Consider the following 15,783-nt stretch of genomic DNA (forward strand, 5'->3'; position numbering starts at 1 on the left):
GCAATTTATTGCTTGCTAAATAAGTATTGATAATTAGATATGTACAGTATTTGATTAAAAGTACAACTAACTCAAATAGTGAAAAACTTAGAGTAGTAGATAATTTATTTTTAAACATTGTAATTATATACAAAAGAAAACAAGCAAGAATGACAAGATCCTTCAAAATGTTCTTCACCTAAAATAGTTTACTATTAATTTACACTTTATGCAATACTTTTCTGAGATTCGTTACAAAATTGATCGAAATACGACTATATATCTCGTTCTCATCACAGATCTATTAACAATACATAGAGATTAACACTATCACGTGGTTTTGTATAAACTGATTTGTCAAATATAACAATATTTTGCTGTTGCTAAAAATAAGCGTTAAGTCATGGTATAATTCTTTTTGCAATGCTGTGATGCTTAAAAGAAATGCTTTACCCTAGAAGTAATAATATCAAGAAAAAAATAAAAGTGACGATAAATAGATAAATGAGCATTGATCGTGATTGACTGGGTAAAGTGTAGCAAAATTTCCATTAGGCTGCTACTGTTGATAAAGACTATCGTCTATTAGTTGATTAATTGTATGTTCAAATATAATTTATATCATTTATATTATTAAAGATGATTAATATTAAATCATGTATTAGCAAAATATTGGCAACACAAGATTTATATCACATCAATTAATCAATTATTAGACTATCATCTAAATATATAAATATTTACATGTATTACAAAGTTACTTATGATAATTTTGTCATAGCATAAACAAATCTGTCGCTAATACGAAATACTGTGAATACAAAGCCAGTAATCTTAATTTGCGCAACACATTTGATATTATGCTACAGCACCTTATAAACATATTATAACACATTTTCTCTTTGTACATTATGTGTATGCAATCATGCAACTACATGTGCTGATAGATTCTAACAAAATTTTATATTCCTTTCTAATAACAAACTATGTTCAGCAATTTGTTAACTACACATGATCATTATTGCACAAAATCTTGAATTTAAATGTTAATTCCATTATATAACACTCGCTTAAGTATGCAAATGATTTATGTATACTGTACATAAGCACTGAATAGCCATTTTTTGACTATCATTATTACTCGATAATGTTATAATTTTTCCTATTGAAATTTAAAGCCTGTAATGTCAAGACTGAAACAAATAGAAATGGTACTTATAAAATAGGCACAAAATTGCTCGACGAATGAAAGGCTAAAGCTGTCCATTGCTCAAATATTACAGTACTTCGAGTTTTGCTGTATCATTTGGCAGAGTTCGTAGTCACAGTATCGATTACTTGCAACCATATCTCGTTTTTTTTTTTTTTTTTAGTATCCTATATCCGAATCAATCCAAAAGCCCATCGGTATATACTGTACATTGCTTTTGTTACATTTACATTTTAATACTAATTTTTATATATACAGTCATAAAATATCAATATTGTGACAACATCAATTTCGTCGGCACCAATTTACCACTGCACTTCCACAATGAATTGTTTCGGACGGACTTCAATTAAACTGATTTCCTCAAAATATCATTGTGCACTATAAATTGTTTCAGTCAAGCGTTAGAACGCTACATTATTAGCAGACTCAATTTTCTTTTCATTGTCATTTTGATAAATTTTTGGTGAAACTGGATCATTATCTATTTCACATTTAAAATCCTCCTGAGGCACCTTTGGCGAAGTATTGTCATCTACCAAATTTGACAAATTACATTGGTCTTCCGTTACTTTCATATTTTCCAGCAAATCTAACGTATGCGTTTTTTCAGTTCTTAATAGATCTTCCTTATCTTCATATACTTGTCTTAAAGGAACAAAAGTCGTATCTACTGCATTATTTCCTGCTAATAAATTTAATTTTAAGCGGTCTCTGGTATGTCTTAATTCTCCTAATTGATATTGCTTAATATGTTCATGCTCATTTGTCTGGCTATTAGTATTTTCTTCTTCCTGATTACAATCTACTTCGTCTTGTTCTTCTTCATTTACTGACGTAGAACAAGCGCCAGGGAAGAATTGACTAACATATTTACTATCGCTGGTTGGAAATTGAAACGGACGATTTGAACTACTCACATAAAATTCTTCATTTCCTATAAAGAAAAGTTTATAAATCCATAAGATCGTTGTACATAATTCAAACAAAGATAATAATTCATTTTATGCATACCAGCTCGATTTATATCCTCGTAATCCAATGGATACATATCTAATCTTGGCTCATTCATTAATTCCTCCCAATCTGTACAATTACATTGTTTCGATAGATTAACAAATATTTAAATATCTTAATCTTAATTTTTATTTATATTGATATCATTCTCTAATGTATAATAAAAAGATTTACCTGTATACGAAGTTGGTTCCCATGTAGTGGTAGCTTGACCTTGGATGTCATTAGCTAATGTTTCTTTTGGATACTCATATACACAATGATAGCGTTGTTTCTTGAACCATACACTCTTCTTTTGATCCTAAATAAGTTATATTATTGGTAAAGTTGTAGAAAAAAGTTATTAAATTACATCTAAATTTAGTATAAGACTAGCATGTGTAGCAAATAAGTATATGCGCTAAATACCTCAAATTAAATCTGCAAGAGAAAGGGTCACGAGAAGGAGATTAAAAGACATGCTTTGTTCTGTGTTTAAATGATTGACACACCTACCAATTCATCCTAGCAGCAGATGTAAGAAAGAAGAATAATATTTCGTGTAAAATAGTATCTGTGACTAGCGTTTATTTACATAATTAATTTGGATAATGCGTGAAACTTACTCCGCTCTTTAATGTTTTATCTGGAGACCTTAACGCAGATCTATGTGGTGCTAATGTTGCATTCCAAGCTGATGGTGTGAATTCTTCTTCTTCTTCATCTTCTGCATCAATCTCTTCTCTTAAGTCAGCCTGTTCTACTTCTACTTTCTCATTGCTCAAAGTACTTCTGATTTGTATTTGTTCCGTGTGAGGCTCACTGTATCGCTATAATAATGCAAATCGTATTGACGTAAGTTATACGTTCTTAAGACACTATATAATTTTTACATTAAGATATATATTAGAAAAAAGTACAAACTTTCCAAACAAATTCACCCGAACTAGAACTGTTATCCTCATCTTCCCCCTCTTCATCTCCTACTTCATCATCGTCTTGACTATCCCAATCACGTTCTGTAGCAAAACTTGTAGACATTAAATCATCTTGTAAAGGTAATGGTAAAGGTAATGGAAAAGAGGAAGGTAATTGTTGCCATTTGGTTTCTTCTTCAGGACTTGGTAACGGTGCTCCTCCAGTAGCGATCATAGCGTGAGGTTTATCTTCTGATGTGTATATCGATGATGAACTATATTCAACATTTTCTTCTTCAGAAATATCTCCATTTGTTGTATCTCGATCATCATCTTGTAGTTGCTTTTCTCTTGATCCCTCTAATAATATCATTTTATTTGTTCTAGTATCAACTAATAATACATCTTCAGATGGTACTGATTCTTTAGATACAATGGATGCGTCTCTTGAATTTGATAGCAAAGACTCGGAAGTAACAGTGCTTTCTCGTTCTTCTAAAATAGGACTGAGTGGTGTTCCATAAAGATTATACCTAAATAAAATATATTGTAAGCGTATAAATTTTATTGTATTTTTAATAATAATCAACACAAATGGTCTATTTACCTGATAGAAATATCTACGCTGCTAGTGCTTCGATCTGGCGATTCTTCATTCTCATCATCGTCCCAACGTTTGTTTTCAATATCGCTAGATATAGGGGAAATCTCTTCGTCACGAGGTTCGGACGGTTCCACGACGGGCATCTGTGCACGTGGAAGTTTTTCTCTAAGTTCATTTCTAATTGCTGTAACAAATTCTTCTTCCATACCAAAAGATACATAAGAGTTATCACTGCATAAGCTCATTGTAGAACTATCTTCCTCTTCATTTTCATGCCCAGTATCATCTTGTATATAATTTTCTGTATCTGCATGCGTTATTTTTGCATCGAAGGAAGAAATCTTGCTCTCTTTGGAATTTTCTGTTATATAATTGTTTGTATCATCATAGTAATTACTAGATGATGATGCTACAAAATCACCATTTTGCATATTACTTGTGGGTTTTATGTCCTCGTCTTCCATTCGATCATTCTTATTTAAATATTGTGTGTTAACCTCTTCATCTTGTTCTATGTATGTATTTGTAGTGATTTCGTTTGATAAAATACTAACAGTATTCTGACTTTTTATATCCTGTATATTTGGATTGTCATATTCTGCTTTACTGTTTGTGTTATTCATCCCTACAGAGTTATCAGATTCAGGAAGTATCGAGTAATATTCAGCATCTAAAATAGTATCAAGTTCTAATAAAACCTGTAGCTGTTCATCTTCAGTACATGTAGGCACATGTATAATAGACGTATCGTGGGAGCTCGTTTGATCACAGGGTGGACACATACTTTCTTCTTCTTCACAGGATTCTTTGTCTCTAAAGCCAGAATCTGAACTTTGCTCATCGTCAGGAGTAGATAAATGCTTTCTTTCTTCATATTCGTTTATTAAAACTTTTCGAACGATTCCCATATCTTCAGTATTTGATAAATCATTAAGATTGTAAACAGAATTTTCTTTATCAAATTGTTCACTATTTTCTGTGACATTAGCAGATGTAGAAAGTTCCAATGTAGTATTATTCTGTTGATTTATAGAAGGTTCTATAAATTCTTTAAATTCACCTTCGTCTGAAAATCCTGGTATCTTATGTTCCAAAGCTGAATCAAGCGCATGATTCCAAAGAAGAACGTCCACCAAGTTATTCTGATTAGTATCAAGATTTTGAAACGAGAAATTGTTGGAAAAGCAAGATTCATTATTTTCATTATTAGTGGAAATGTTATCAGATTGAGTTTCATTAGTACTCTCCAAAATTTCACAAGAAGGCTTGCTATCAGGAACATAACGAAGAAGTGGAAGATCTGGATCACCTTTTGATAATAGTCTTAATATATGTTCTTCGCTACGTATACTGTCTGCGCTTGTATTTAAAACAGAAGAATTTTTACTAACAATAGAATTTTCTTTAGAATCCAAAGACAGCCTTAAGATTGGTGTTTGTTCCTGATCCATAGTTAACGTCAAAAGTTTTGGTTTTTCTGAGTTGTTTATTGATTTAGTTTTATTAGAAACATCACTTTGTATAGGATTTCGTAGTTTTCTTAATACTTCGTCAAATTCATCTACAATCGTGGTACGCGTTAGATCACTATCACTGCCAGTGGTGGATAATCTTTTCTTAAGAGTTTTCTCTGTCATTTGTGTGCCCATAGATAATTCTCCATCTGATTCGGGATCGATATGTACAAGTACCATAAGATCAGTTACAGATTTAGATTTTTGTTTCACTTTTTCTGTATAAACTCCTCGTTCGATTCTTCCCCTCCAACTTTCTTCTTCGGTTTCAGATCCTGATTCTTGTGCTGTATTAAATAAACTTTCCATATTCATAACACTTTTAATTGGTTCATCTGGTCCAAGTCGAAAAGAAGATTGTAATGTTTCTAATGGTTTCTCATCCATTATGCTTGTCCAATGATCAGAATCAACACTGCCACGAAGATTTTGTAAACTAGCACTACGTGTATGATTAATTAATGTATTTGTTTGTAAATTTTCCCATTGCTCAAAATCTTCTTGCTCTATATGTTCAGTAAGTAAATTTTGTCTTATGTCATTTAAAGAAGGCCTCTTTTTAGCATCTGTATTCAAACATGTGCATATAACATGTAATATATTGGAGGGACTATTTTCAGGACAGTTACGCAATGGCTGTACATTGTTTAGTGAAAAATCAGTTTTAAGAGATAAAAGCATCTGTATAACTTCCTCATCACACATATTATCGTAAGGTCTATTACCCCAATTAATAATTTCCCATAACAGCACAGCATAACTCCATACATTTGCTTGTAATGTAATTTGTCGAGTTTCAATAGTAGTATCTGTACAGTCTAAACTCTCAGGTGCAGACCATCTAATAGGCAAAGCACGATCTCCAACAATGTAATAATCTTCAGGATATTTTTCAACGCCAGTTCCATAATCTCCTAATTTCGCAGATAAATCAGAAGCAACCAAACAATTTCTCGCAGATAAGTCTGTATGTGCAAAACCATGATTATGCATATGTTGTAAACCAGCGGCTATTTCTAAAGCCATTCTCGTAGGAATATTTTCTTTTATTAATGCTTCTTGAGATTTTTTATCATGATTTGATAACAAAAAGCCTTTAAGATCACCAGCAGGACAAGATTCAAAAAGTAGCAAATACGGATCAGTTTCTAAGCAAAAACCAAGTAATGCTAAAACATTTTGATGATGTAATTTGAGATACGGTGTAGCTTCTCCTAGGAACCAAGCTTTTTCTTTCATTGTAGCTTCTTCGGCAAGAATTCTTACAACAACTCCTCCATTTTTTAGAGCTCCTTTGGATTGATCTAAATCTGCTCGGCCTTCTACAACTTTTCCAAACCAGCCTCGTCCTAGTTCTCTTAAGTATTTTAATTTTTCTCTAGGTACATAAAGGTCTTCTGCTTCGAACCATTCTCTACAAGGCTCTTGTAATGTAGCATTATCTTCATTGTATTCTCCCGTAAAAGATAAATGTGATATGGAAGATGGTTTTGTTGGAGAAGGAACTTTTGGTCCTGATATAATTCGATCTACGGGTAGAGGTTCAAACTGTACTCTGTCGGTCAATGCTATCATTCGTGGAACATCAATGGCTAAACCTTCTATTGATTGTTCAAACGGTAACTCTGGACCAGTGCTACTTCCATTCTTGAATTCCTGAAATAAGAATGTTACTTTCGCTATTACTTTTTATATAAAAAACTTTGTCAAATATCAAAGTAAGAAGATATTGTGCTACAGCATATGCAATGTAAATTATTATACATATGACTGATTTAATGATTGATTTAATGGTTTCTAATGAACTGTAATTCATACTATGTTCGATGTAGTATTTAACATACACAATGACCGAATACAAAAAAGAATTTTAATGCGTCGATAAGCATATCATCTCCTACTTATGCATCCTATAAAAATAATTCAGCAGGGTATCGTGTTAAAATATATTAGGTATCAATACAGCTTGATAATTGATCACTCCTAAGTACTACCAAAAATATAGTTAGCCATCTTAGATATTTACTAAGTACATATAAATCATAATAATATTTAGATGAATTTTGACGTATACTGTGTTTATTCATAAACACAAGCGTATTGCAAACATAATATATGGCTTTTTAAATATTACTCTCTTCCGAATTCTAATTTGATTTCCTAAGAATACAATCCAAAGCAATTTATGGGAGGACCTATAAGAATAGCTTCTAACAGACATACACAAACTAAGATATGAGAAACCTGCATTTTTAAAGTTACCTGTTTACATTTTCCTGTTTTGTCCTATAAGAAAAACAAATTCAAAAAATTTTGTTAAGACTATAATAGATCGAAGATATTTTCTTTACTTTGTCAAAGATATTAAGTAATAAACGAAAAAGTTGCATTACCTGAAATCCTATAGTACGACGAGGTCTCCTGCAGCATAGACATCCAGCCAGAGTAAATGCAGCGACAGTTAAGCTTAAGAGAGTAATTGTATATCTTATCCAATAACGTTCCCATTGTAATGATCCTTGATCATTGTGCAAATCTATAAAAGGTACAGGAAAAAAAAGTCGTTAGATTTCTACCTGGATCTGTCTAACTTTGAAATCTAATCTATTTCACCTGTTAAATACGGCGTTGACACAGGATATGCAGTGAGAGTCGGTAGACCCACCCAAAATAGCCAATATATTTTACGTAAATGTCGCATTGCGCATCGAGGCTTTTTAAATCGTTCTAAGTCACCTAGGTCATATTGAACGTTCTACTTCTACGTCCATTTAATCAAGAAGCTTTTGGAAGCTACTACGTTCCAATTACATGACACACATATCGCGTCTTCTTCCTCTACTTCTCGCTACCGATTCTAAAATCGTCGTATCCGTGTAGTACCTGCGCTGTAAATGAGTCTCCCTTAACGTATAGTACGATCTATCGCCGTATGCGCTTGCGATTTTAGCCGCGGAAATGCAGCGTGTCGACACATGGAATGTAGACATGCACCTTTCAAGAAGGCAACTTGGCTCATGGATATGACATGTATCCGCGTAGCGGATACCACTAAACAAGAGTCACGGAAAGCTGAGATAGAAGAGCGAGACAGCGATAAAATGGGTTACTTGGAAAGGTAGGCGTATGAAATCACCGCACTTATAAAACCCACTCCAATTTCCGCCCCACTATCCTCCCTTCTCCTTTACTATCTCTCCTCTCTCTCTCTCTCTTCTCCCTCTATCTCTAACCTACCTCTCACTCGTCGTCCCTTGATACTATTTCTTACCCGTATCTCTTTCCCTGACCCTTGACACTACACTACCTTGTGCGTGCACATGCATATAACACTACACTAACTAATATATGCGATACACACGAGTGAACACTCTCTCCATCTGTCTTCCTTTTTTCTTTTCATCGAATCTCTTTCTACGATTTCTCCTTTTTTTTATTTACGACTTTCCTTATCTATAAGATAATTTGTATAAGTAATTGTTTTTTTCTTTTTTTGTTTATATGAAGATTTTTTATTCACTTCTATCTTCTCTTTTTCTTGCGAATGAAAAACGTGCGCATTTGTCATCTATCTAACTGTTCCTAATTCTCTCTTTTTTTGTCTCTATTTATTCTTATTTATTATCAAAGTTTCCTTGTAAAATTCGACATCAGTGTCTCCCATTTTTTTTCGATCTTTCCGTTTTACTCAAATAAAATGCATGTAAAATAATTTGTTTCGAATGAATTTAAAATTATCGTCCAATATGCATTGCGATCCGAATTTAAGAGTACGGACCTGTGCGTCACGTGATATTTAATTCTTGTTTGTTCATATATAACGTTGTAATTTTTATTAGATAGCTTTGTATTTTGACAAAATAAAGTTTGTATAAATTCATCGTCTTATCTTGAAATTAATGAAAATAGTTATCTTGAATATCTGGATTGTTGTTTCTATTGATATATTCGTTTTGTGAGTAGGTAAACCTTTTAACGGATTATTAATTATTTTGATAAAAGAATTGAGCAGTGGAGAGAGAGGAAAATAATGACACGAAGATCAAACTGTTTTATGTATCCTCTTTCGAAACGTATAAAAGTATTTATTCTTAGCGATAACTTACCGACATGTACAACGATCGGTAACGTTATCGATAGTGATAGTTCCAAGAACACTTCTAAAGAGTGGCCCTTGATATATGATTTCTACTTTATCGACAATTTTCATCAATCGTTCGAATAGTTTCTTTTTTTATTGGAGGTCAAATAGATGTTAATAGTATGTATGTCTTACGTATGTCCATTACACGAATTAACCCGACATATAACTAAATGTTGATATTTTGAATTAATAAGATTTGTAAGTAATTTTATAAAATCTTTATATTTGTTTTCAGAATTTCTTTAAAAGATAAACTTTTATGAATATTCTCATGTAATTACATACTTTAATTTTTTTACGTTACTATAACGCTTAACAATAATTTTTAGATCGATATAAAAGTATCCCGCCTTATATGAAATATGCGTTATTTGAAGTTATTATTATTTTATATAAGTTATTTTAATTATTATTATTTTATACGATCTCTTATCTTTAAGACTCTTTGAAAAAGTTAACTCAGTTACAGTGAACGTTATGAGTAAATACCACTAATCGTTTTAAAGATAATTGATGGAATTAAAGACGTTCGATGGTATTGGAGGCCTCTGCCCGGTAATATGGTCATGGTCATCCAGGCGAATCACCCCAGGGCCTTATTCTGTACCTGACTTAGCTTGACTCACACAGCTTCAGTGGTTCTCTATTAATGGGCATACGTTTGAAGGTAATTTTTATAAATAAAATACAATACATTATACGTTTGGTAAAATTAACATAAAAATTTAGGATAAAAATTATAAAGATTTCTACGTACTAAATGCGTTTTAAATGACACGTAAGTAAATTTACAAATTGACAGCTTAATCGTATACGAGTGCTATTAACAATTATGTATTAGTTCTGTAAAAAAAAGACGATAGAAAAATATAAATGGAAAGAAGAAGATAAGAAGAAGAAGAAGAAAAAAGAAGAAGAAGAAAAGAAAAAGGAGAAAAAGAACAGGAAGAAAAAGAAGAAAAGAAAAAGAAGAAGAAGAAGAAGAAGAAAAGAAAACAAAATTTACAAACATTACTGTCAATGAATATAATCTGAATAAGTAAGTATTAATAAATGTGAACGTTAAAACACGTTTTAACAATCAAAATAAATTTGTGTATGATATGAGCCATATTTGATAAGTTTTATAATAAAATTGATTCGGCCATTTAGCCGGCTGCCCTGACCTAGTTCCGATCGTAACTCCTATCTCCGGCAAAGAGAATAAGAGACTGTGTCCTGAAGTAGTGAAAATTGCCGCAGGGAATCGCCGCCCTCCGAGAACCACATGCGTATTAACAATAAAAGAGAGAGAGGAAGAGAGAGAGAGAGAGAGAGAGAGAGAGAGAGAGAGAGAGAGAATCCGTAATATGTTACGTTGTCTTGACTAGCGTTTATCAACTTCTGTACTATAGTTATAAACTTTGCGCATTTTTGATAGATAATTAGAAAAAAATAGAGAAACAAATTTGAAAATTAATCAAACGTTCGTATATTTTTATAACAGTAAATAAACAATCGCACAAAAGAAAAGTTTTAAATATTAATGGTGGTATGATATCACGCGTTGCATCAAACGAATGAATTATTAGTGATGAATATTTAATAAACAATGCAGGAAAGTCTTATTTTGTAATCAATATGTAGAATCGATAAGCTTCGGGATCGAAAGTTCATGATCTAACTAGTTTCAGTAGAGATGGTCAACGACTCTGATCACTGAACAGCGAGACTGCGTCTATTTCTACCTGATAGCGATGGCGGATATTGTATTATGTTACGACGAGACAGAGGAGGTTGCGTAGCCAATGATGCGAGATGGTGAAGTGCGAGGTCATCTCCACGGACTCTCCTTCAACGATTCAACTCGTGCACTTGTCTGCTATAAATGCAGACCTTGTTGAATAAAAAGGACTGAGAAAAGATACGCAAGGACATACGTACGAGAGAGAAAATTAATTCTACTCGTAAATGGTACTTCCGAGAATTTCTATTAAATTTGCAAGATGATTTTCTTATATTTTAATTTTCAGTAACATCAATTCTTCCACGATTTACACATAACGATTATTATTCTTTCTTTTTTCTTTTTGAATGGATCCTCGTAAACTATAATTTCGACGAAAATACATACGAGGATAAAACGATACAGATCTGAAATAATTTTATCGAAAGTTAACGAGTAAGTTTCAAACGAAACAAAGAATCCACATTTTAGTGCTTCGATCCTTCGGAATAATTCTTACGTAATATACGAAGCCATATATAAGAGGGACAACACATATCGATGAGTCAAATGCTTTTACGTAAATGTTAAAGCCAATTTTTGTAGTATACTGCTCTTATTTCACGAGTATGTAGATATTCAACATTCTTTTTATTTATTAAAATAATTCCAACGTGACAGATCATAAACCGTGACTCGTTTTAACTTTATTGCTTTCCAAATATATGACTTATTAGATAAGAACATGACTTATTGATCATAAACACAAAACATAAACGTGATAAGTACGAAAAAGTAAAAACATTTTGTAGGCTTCGTTATAAAGATTATGATATTAAATATGGTATTATTCAAATAACACGGACGTCACAACAACACAACAACAATCGATTACTCACGCATTAATGTAAAGAAGTATCCAATAAAGAAAAGCCGCTTGATTTAATTATATAATATGTAACAGAATAAATTTTATTAAGGAGTTTATATTCTTATGTTTTGTCGAACATTATACGTTATATTATAATGCATAGAAAGTTATACGTATCAGGATGATAGAGTGAAAAAGAAAAAAGAGAAGAAGGAAAGAAACCCATAGTAAGAACCCTTTCGATAGTGCTACGATGAATCTTATGTATCTCTGTCCTTTCTCACAGCTCATATGGGCATACATCGTACCGGCCGCACTTGACCTATATCTTATTATGCTGGTAGTGTCCGAATGCAATGCGCAAAGTGTTTGTGAATAAGCCCAGGGGGCCCCTCTTCGAGGTTATCAAGGTTCACCACCACCATAAAAACATCTTTCCTTCCTGCTGTCGTATTCTCTTTCCTCTTGCTTCCGCAAGATACGAAAAGACTCACGACTCGATAATACTAAAGCCAATATACGATTTTATAATTTTCATACATATATATTGGATAGAAAATTATTTTTAATTATATCGTTTTCCGTGATTTTTATGCAAAACGTCTCTCTCTCTCTCTCTCTCTCTTTCTCTTTCTCTCTCTCTCTCTCTCTCTCTCTGTGCAATGTTTATAAAAAATCTTTATCTATACACAAATCATATACATACGTGTATGTCTGTGCCTTCATATAAAGATAAATGTGAAACTTTGAAATCATGTTTTTTGTTTTTGTTTTTTGTTTTTGTTTTTTTTGTTAGAAAAAGAAAATTATTCAACTAGATATAGATAAATCTTGATTGGTATGATGTATCCACGTGTCTATCGAAGTCCGGTTAGACACCTTCGACTGCTACCAAGTCTTCCGTTCTTCGATGTCATTTAGGAAGGTCATGACCTCAGGGTAGCTTTACCATCGTATAGACTACGATTGCCACATTGTGCGCGTGTGAGCATGCGCGAGAACGGGCGAAAGTATTTAAACAAGTGGAGATGTCTTATGGAAGGCCACTGTCGCTCGAACTGTCACGGATCGCGCAACGTTCCCCTTACTTTCCTCCCTCCCTACAATTTAAAAAGGAGCACACGCATTCGCCTGAGAACGAGGAGGGGAAGATTCGTTCCTCGTTCTTTTTCCCTTAATTTCCACCCATCCCCCTTCACAGCTTGTCCTTGTCGTCCTCTCTGTGGTCCTCCCTTTAAAGTCGCGCTACTGCTCGTAAGAGAGCACAGATTCCTTTAAGAAATCTTGTCGCATCGACGTTCTTTCCTTTACATCATCTCTATCTTATCAAGTGGATCATTCGTCGATAATCAATATTAGAAGAATTTCATTGATAACGATCTCCACGATAGTTTAAGGAACAATGTTAAACGTTGAAGCTACGTAGAGAATAGAGATTGAACGTCATTTTAAAAAAAGGAAAAAGAAAAATCTCGTGAAGTTCTACTCGTTTTGAAGGGCTTCGCTCGATAATTCGATGAGAAACCATTGCTCGGTTAAGTCTTACAATATCCAACAAGAAAATATACAAGTATTTCATTAATTGCAATGATGGACGAGCTAGAAGTTCAACAGGAATCCAGAGATAAGGTCGGTAACTTAACGTTCTCACCACCACCGATGAAAAAGTCCGATACGAGGGACAGCATCTCTTCCGTTGACAGCGATGTTAGTCTTTCTTTCGATAGAAGAGGTTCGAAGGATGAGGAAGCCGATCAATCTGATAGCATGACATCAGATAGCGAAGGAAAATCGACCGAGGCTATTGTGAAGCAACAAAACGGTGAACAAGATTCTGGCATAGATTCTTTGGACGACGTCGCTCAGAAAGAATTGGACAAACAGAAAATCGTAACATCGAGCAATAAGGAGTCTATTGTTCAAGATCAGCCTGATCATTTTGTCTTGCCTAACGATGAGTTGAGCGAGAAGATCTGCACTCAGGTAGAATCTTATTTCGCTGATGAAAGCATTGTCAAGGATGCTTTTCTTTTGAAGCATGTGAAGAGAAATAAAGAAGGTTACGTGTCATTGAAACTCGTCTCGAGCTTTAAAAGAGTCAAACATCTCACTAAGGATTGGAGGGTTGTCGGTGCTGCTTTAGCTAAGTCCACCAAATTGCAAGTTAATCCTCAAGGTACAAAATTACGTAGAGTAAATCCTTTACCAGCTTTCGATCAAACGACACCCTCTAGGACGATTTTAGCTGCTAGGCTTCCCGTTGAAAGACTTTCTGTCGAATCAGTAGCCGAAATCTTTAAACCATGTGGTGAGATCGCACTCATCAGAGTACTCAAGCCTGGACATCCTGCACCTGCCGAGGTATTGTATTTATGTTCAATTAAAATGAAAGTAAATCTTCTTTTTCATCCTAAAATCAAATACATCCTAAAAAAATCCGATATACGTTTAGGTCCGGCAGGCAATCTCAAAGAGACAAGAACTGAAGCCAACCGAGGAATGTGCCATGATTGAATTTACGGATTCGGCATCGGCCAGGTTGGCTCTAGAAATGAATTTAGGAGATGCGAAAATATTTGAATTACAACAATCCGATAAGAAAAGAAAACAGCAGCCGACGAAAAAGACCATCGTCACGAAATTGACTAAAGAAGATACTTATAATTCATCGAGTTGCGCTAGTGGATCCGAGACTGAAGATGGAAAAGCAAAATACAAAAAGGCTGTTCATGGATATCCTATATATCACGTTTATCCTAGCCATCCTTTTCAAGGTAAATTATTATTGATTTGAACATTGATATTAAAGATCATTGATACAACAATTTATCCAAAAATATGAAATAAATCTTTATATTTCAGGTCCACCATCACCAGATGCTTGGCTATCGCGCAGATTGTCTTCCTGTTCAATTTCAGGATCGGAAAACGGTTTTGTTTTTCGCCGTTTATCTTCTAGTTCTGGTTCAAATTGTTCAGATGTCAACAACTATGGTAGACGATATTCTTCCTGTTCATCCGCTTCCGAAACTGGCTGTTGTCCCATAGTTTATCCTCCAGGTTATTATTATCAACAAAACCGTCGTTTCTCCTGCTGCTCCGGCGGTTCTGCTTCTAGCAACGAGTGCAACGGTACTTGTTACAATCCTAGTCGCCGAGGTTCAGTGGACTGTGGCCCATTTTTCCGTAGACTATCCACTTGTAGCCGAGATTCGGGTTTCGATTCGGGGGTGAGAAGACTATCTTTATGTTCTTCGATTTCAGAGCAAAATAACTTTTGCCGATCAAGGAATAATAATGGCTTGACCATGACACACTTGCCTGAAAATGTAACGAGGATGCCTTCCGGTCCTGACGGAACGCGTGGCTTTGGCCGACCTCCTAGAATGAATCCTATTACACCAACTATGGAACCAACATGTTAAATATTTCCCTTTTACGGCGTGATTTTGCCCGCGTTATAGTGATCTCCAATCATCCTTAAACAGGATATTCTACTAGAAATGAAAATTATTATGCGTTTAGAGGATTTGACATTGTTATATTGTCCCTCTCTTTCTCTTGTATGATATAAGTAAATTAGAAAACATTTCCATTGTAAATTTTGTTATATCTGCTATGTATTTGAAATGAAGTTGAGATATTTCAAATGGTAAAACTTCATGTATGCTTTATATATATGTATATTAAATGTATAATATGAAAAATTCCCGATGAAATAAGTACAAAAATTTGACAACTGAAAAAAAAAAACATAGTTTCGAGTACGTATTACAGAATTAATTTATTAAATATGACGTAAAATGATGCACTTGTTAAATATATTCACTGAACCATTCATAT

General features: G+C 33.7%; 2 protein-coding genes and 2 long non-coding RNA genes across 8 annotated transcripts; 3 read left to right on the forward strand and 1 right to left on the reverse strand.

The window, feature by feature from the left end:
- Window positions 1–87: 87 nt before the first annotated feature.
- On the reverse strand, window positions 88–7,969 carry LOC122634255 (rho-associated protein kinase 1-like). 4 transcript variants are annotated; one of them, XM_043823009.1, is made up of 10 exons: window positions 7,834–7,969; window positions 7,614–7,756; window positions 7,483–7,506; window positions 3,710–6,876; window positions 3,110–3,635; window positions 2,812–3,015; window positions 2,702–2,710; window positions 2,381–2,507; window positions 2,204–2,275; window positions 88–2,126 (listed from the first exon to the last, which is right to left on the reverse strand). In XM_043823009.1, the coding sequence occupies exons 1-10, from the start codon at window positions 7,919–7,921 to the stop codon at window positions 1,594–1,596; spliced, it is 4,893 nt and encodes a 1,630-aa protein (XP_043678944.1). In that variant the 5' UTR covers window positions 7,922–7,969; the 3' UTR covers window positions 88–1,593. The 4 variants fall into 4 exon arrangements, 3 of the variants coding, with proteins under 3 accessions (XP_043678944.1, XP_043678947.1, XP_043678946.1); XM_043823012.1 differs by lacking the exon at window positions 7,483–7,506; XM_043823011.1 differs by lacking the exon at window positions 2,702–2,710.
- A 230-nt stretch (window positions 7,970–8,199) lies between these two features.
- On the forward strand, window positions 8,200–10,268 carry LOC122634259. Its single transcript, XR_006328346.1, has 3 exons — window positions 8,200–8,338; window positions 9,871–10,031; window positions 10,094–10,268. It is a non-coding gene; the product is annotated as an uncharacterized LOC122634259 (long non-coding RNA).
- Window positions 10,269–10,310: 42 nt separating this feature from the next.
- On the forward strand, window positions 10,311–12,056 carry LOC122634034. Its single transcript, XR_006328277.1, has 2 exons — window positions 10,311–10,403; window positions 10,517–12,056. It is a non-coding gene; the product is annotated as an uncharacterized LOC122634034 (long non-coding RNA).
- Window positions 12,057–12,974: 918 nt separating this feature from the next.
- LOC122634144 (la-related protein 6) lies at window positions 12,975–15,778 on the forward strand. Of its 2 annotated transcripts, XM_043822781.1 has the most exons (4): window positions 12,975–14,301; window positions 14,393–14,714; window positions 14,803–15,072; window positions 15,205–15,778. In XM_043822781.1, exons 1-4 carry the CDS (start codon window positions 13,528–13,530, stop codon window positions 15,363–15,365), a joined length of 1,527 nt encoding a protein of 508 aa, XP_043678716.1. In that variant the 5' UTR covers window positions 12,975–13,527; the 3' UTR covers window positions 15,366–15,778. The 2 variants fall into 2 exon arrangements, with proteins under 2 accessions (XP_043678716.1, XP_043678715.1); XM_043822780.1 differs by having other exon boundaries at window positions 14,803–15,778.
- Window positions 15,779–15,783: the final 5 nt, after the last annotated feature.

Source organism: Vespula pensylvanica, chromosome 14, assembly GCF_014466175.1.
Source record: "Vespula pensylvanica isolate Volc-1 chromosome 14, ASM1446617v1, whole genome shotgun sequence".
Classification (NCBI taxonomy): domain Eukaryota; kingdom Metazoa; phylum Arthropoda; class Insecta; order Hymenoptera; family Vespidae; genus Vespula; species Vespula pensylvanica.